General features: G+C 39.2%; 1 protein-coding gene across 1 annotated transcript; it reads left to right on the top strand.

Moving 5' to 3' along the window:
• Positions 1-1,151: 1,151 nt before the first annotated feature.
• On the top strand, positions 1,152-3,981 carry LOC133824216 (uncharacterized). The gene is made up of 3 exons (XM_062257085.1): positions 1,152-2,531; positions 2,792-2,998; positions 3,964-3,981. The coding sequence occupies exons 1-3, from the start codon at positions 1,152-1,154 to the stop codon at positions 3,979-3,981; spliced, it is 1,605 nt and encodes a 534-aa protein (XP_062113069.1).
• Positions 3,982-4,811: the final 830 nt, after the last annotated feature.

The raw sequence follows: 4,811 nt of genomic DNA, 5'->3' as shown, positions 1-4,811 counted from the left end.
CTCTTTGGCTCTTCAAAGAACTTATCAAGATCTTTCTTGTGGCGTTCAAACCCTTGACTTATCACTCACAATCCTTCTCATTTATTGAGTGTGGTGTCTCATATCTTTCTTATACCTTTGGTTCTTATCTCTTTATAGATAACGGGTCAAGGTTCTTTATTTTTATAGAATCTGATTTTTTTAGAACGATCCAAGACCTCCTTGTTCTAAATTGTTTTTTTGGGTCCCATTATTCTTATTGGGGTTCAAATCCTTTAGAATCACATCATTTGGTATCAAAGCATAAGGTGTTTAAATCAGGTTATTATCTATCCTTATTCTTATTTCATAGTTGTTCATTTCATTTCTTTCCATCTTATCGAAATTTCATAAAAAAAAAGAAGAAAAAAAATCGTTCTCTTTTCTTTGGCAGAAGTCGTTCTCTATACTTATCATTTCGATATTAGAAACAAAACAAGAATAAAAAAAGAAAGAAAAACAATTTATGATTAGAAGTTACATTTGGAATATTGCTGAAATTCAAGATTTCTATTACATAAGGGTATTATTCCAATTTCAATACCTCAAAAGTGTGTATCCATCTTATCTTTGTATTTTTCTTTAATTCTTAAAATTTTTCCTTCTTTCCTTTTGCACTTTTAAAATCCCATTCTTCCAAGCTGTTTGTGTTTCATTGTTACAAGAAAATTTTTGTGTGGGTTCATTAAGTTCAATAAAGAACTAAAAGAGGGAACATAAGAGTGGAAAAAGGCAAGAGAGTGTGAGATCATAAGAGGGTAAAAGCCAAATTTGAGTAAACACGAGTGTGAGTGTTATCATTCTTGAGTGAAACACGTGAGAGAGTGTGGTGAGAAACTGTTCTTTTTTCTTTCGTTGTTGGCAATAACATGTCTCAAAATCAAGAAGAAGATCAACAACATGCTGTTCCAAATCTAAAAATGCAAGCATTAATGGGAGAGATGAGACAGATGATGAGGGCTGAACTAGAACAGCTACATGAAAGGATGGATAGGGTCGAAGAAAGATCACAAAGGGGGCAGCCTCCTATAGCTGCGAATGGGCAACGTAGAGAGAGGAGTCAACATAGATATGATTATGATGATTAGTATGCAAATGACGAGGATGAAGATGATCGTGCTTCTAATGTTAACATGGGTAGATTTGGGCATGGGAATGGAGGTAGAAGAGCTAGAGATCGATTTGATAACAATTTGGGAAACATTAAAATGAAGATTCCATCCTTCCAAGGAAGAAATGATCCTGAAGCTTATTTGGAGTGGGAGAAGAAGATTGAGTTGGTGTTTGATTGTCACAACTATTCTGAGTTGAAAAAGGTAAAGTTAGCAGCCATTGAATTCACTGACTATGCTATTATTTGGTGGGATCAATTAACTTTGGGCAGGAGAAGAAATGGTGAAAGACCTATTGAGACTTGGGAGGAAATGAAAGCTATTATGAGAAGAAGATTCATTCTAAGTCACTACTACAGAGACTTATTTCAAAAGCTGCAAAGCCTCACTCAAGGGTCTAGAAGTGTTGAAGATTACCCCAAGGAGATGGAGATATCCATGATTTGGGCTAACGTGGAGGAGGATCGAGAAGCTACTATGGCCAGGTTCTTAACTGGTTTAAATCGTGACATTGCAAACGTGGTGGAACTACAACATTATGTTGAGTTGGATGACATGCTGCATATGGCCATAAAAATGGAGCGTCAACTGAAAAGGAAAGGTTCCACAAAGATGGGCCAACGTTCTGGTTCTTCTTCAACATGGAATCAAAATTGGAGCAAGAAGGGTGACAAACCACATTCCAAGAACAATGTTGATCCTAAAGACAACAAAAATGGAGGCACCCATAACCAAGGTAAAACTGATTCCCAAACTTCTAGAAATAGAGATGTTAAATGCTTTAAATGTTTGGGAAGGGGCCATATTTCTAGTCAATGTCCAAATAAAAGAGTTATGATTTTGAAAGAAAATGGTGATGCTGAGACTGATGGTGAATCGGATAATGAATCTATGCCACCATTGGAGGATGCAAGTGATGTTGAGTATCCAGTTGAAGGGGAGCTTTTGGTTGCAAGGAGAGCTCTAAATGTACAAGTCAAGGAAGATGAGGAGCTACAACGTGAAAATATTTTTCATACCAAATGCCATGTCAATGAGAAGGTATGTAGCATGATTATTGATGGTGGAAGTTGTACTAATGTGGCTAGCACTAGTTTGGTGCAAAAATTGAATTTACCAACTTTGAAACATCCTAGGCCATACAAGTTGCAATGGTTGAATGATTGTCGAGAAGTTAAGGTGAACAAGCAAGTTTTGGTGTCATTCTCAATTGGAAAATACAAAGATCAGGTTTTACATGATGTGGTTCCAATGCACGCATGGCATATTCTTTTGGGAAGGCCATGGAAATTTGACGGACATGTTAGTCATGATGGTTATTCTAATAGATACTCATTTGTATTCAATGAAAGACCAATCACTCTTGTACCATTAACTCCAACACAAGTGTATGAAGATCAAGTGAAGTTAAAAAAAGAGAATGAGAATACAAAGACAAGAGATGCAGAGATGAAAAAAAGAGAAGAAAATACAGAAAAAAAATATTGGTTAGCGAAGAAAAAAAAGAGAGGAAAAAAATGAGTTTCTTTGCAAAAGAAAGAGAGATCAAAAGAGCTTTGTTGACAAACCAGCCTATGATTGTACTTTTGTACAAATTGGCTTGTTCCATTACTAATGAGCTTAATGTTTCCTTGCCTAGTGTTGTTATTTCGCTTTTGCAGGACTTTGATGATGTATTTCCTGAAGAGGTTCCTAATGGTTTACCACCAATAAGGGGAGTCGAGCATCAAATTGACTTTATACCTGGAGCGACAATCCCAAATAGGCCAGCCTATAGGAGCAATCTTGAGGAAACAAAAGAGCTTCAAAGGCAAGTTGTTGAGCTCATGGAGAAGGGGCATGTGCATGAGAGCATCAGTCCTTGTGCGGTACCGGTTGTAACGCCCTACTGCCTTAGAGCCGTTACTAAGTGAGTTTAAAATGTGCAATTAACTCGCTAATCGAGGTTTTAAGACAAAAGTGTAATTAAATAATAATCAGAGTCATAAACTTGAGAATAAACCTTTCATTGAAAATTATAAGACATTTAACATTGGGATCCCAAAAACATTGTTTAGAAATATTTACAACTCAAAATATAACCAGAGTCGACTAAATGACAAAATTCAAGTTTAGTACAATCATCTCCCAAAAACACCCCTGGTCGTGGCAGCCAGGCAGACCAGACATGTACGCGCCACTCGTCACGCTCACCATACTCAAGATTGGTCGAATTTCCCTTTGCCTTTACCTGCACCATAGAGCACCCGTGAGCCGAAGCCCAACAAGAAAACCCTCACAAGCAGATAATATATGCACATCAAACACTTAACATAAAATCGAACCTTCAACAGGTTAAATACACATGGCCATGCCATCCCATGCACTTTTCCAGACCCTGGGTTCGCGGTCGATACCGTAAGGATATCCCATGTATCCCTAGGGGTCTTGCCCTGGCAATTCTCACTCTGCGTGCTAAACGCTGCACCGACCCCTTGCCGTTCTCGGCCTTCACTGTTCCCGGCCATCGCCGTTCCATCTTTAGTATACACACATAATATAACTAAACAGATATTTAAACACATATAAATTCAGTCAAAGGGCCATGGCCCGCAACACAGGCATATAGGGCCAAGCCCTGCAACTCAATCACATATAGGGTTGAGCCCTGGAACACAAGCTCTATGGGAACAATAGTTTTCTTACCTGTGTCCCGAGCTTTCCAGGCATCGATGTCCCGAGCATAGTTCCCTAGTCTGAGCCTTGCCGAAACCCTAGTCACAACGAATTAACAATATCCACCCATCAAAGTCTTATCCATTAAATAGCTTTGGGTCATAATTCTAATCTCTAGAATGTTGAATTCTATTAATACGGGAGATAAAATCCATCCCAAGCCTTAACTATTGAATTCCCGAGCCTAGAACCTCTTAAAAACCCAAGAATACCCTAAGCGCCACTGTCCTAGGGACATATGCCGCGGCCCCCAGCTCAACCCGAGGCCCTGCCTCAAAATAGCCTTCATGCGCCGCGGCCCTTCCTAAAGGGCGCCGCGGCGCGCCTTCAATTCTAGACACCCCAAGTTCTAAGGGGCCGCAGCCCAGCAAGAATAATGCCCCGACCCGATCCCTCGAGCCCAGAAAAACTCACCATTTTCACCTAAAAAACCAGTCCAATTATCCCCAGAATCAAGCCAACAATCCAAACTAATCATCACAGAGGTCATACTATAGATTCAGCAATAAAACCCAACAAGAACACAAGCCAAAAACCTCATCAAACTCAAATTCAATTCCTCACCCAACACACATGCATACTCTAAGAAAACCAGTAGAAATTTCAAACACAGTCCTTATAATTTAAAACTTACCTTTGCTGAATTGAGTCCCCGAGTTGATCTCCTAAGCCCCAAATTCCTAGCCTCCAAAGTTCTAGCTTGATTCCTAGCTTCCACTTAGTTTTCACAAGTAGAACCTCCAAGATGTCACCAAGCCTCCAAGAGTATAAGAGAAACAGAGTGAGGGAGAGGGAGTGGGTCGATTTAGAGAGTTCCAAATGATTCTATATTTTTGTTTTATTTAACTTAAGTCTATAAGGTTACCTCAAGGCTCGGGGTACCAAAAAAGTCCCCGAGGGCAAAATGGTAAATTTCCCCAATATTCCCTCCTAGACATTCTAACCTCAAATATATCTCCAAATATT

This window comes from Humulus lupulus, chromosome 1, assembly GCF_963169125.1.
Source record: "Humulus lupulus chromosome 1, drHumLupu1.1, whole genome shotgun sequence".
In the NCBI taxonomy this organism is placed as follows: domain Eukaryota; kingdom Viridiplantae; phylum Streptophyta; class Magnoliopsida; order Rosales; family Cannabaceae; genus Humulus; species Humulus lupulus.
Note: the sequence above shows the minus strand (reverse complement) of the source record. Positions and strands in the feature narration are given on the sequence as shown.

What these genes read in the sequence shown, in the direction of transcription:
- LOC133824216 (XM_062257085.1), top strand. Translation starts at nt 1,152, where the DNA reads ATGGGTAGATTTGGGCATGGGAATGGAGGTAGAAGAGCTAGAGATCGA. An exon ending in CACAAGTGTATGAAGATCAA is followed by an intron (nt 2,532 to 2,791) that starts GTGAAGTTAAAA and finishes TCGCTTTTGCAG; the next exon opens with GACTTTGATGATGTATTTCC.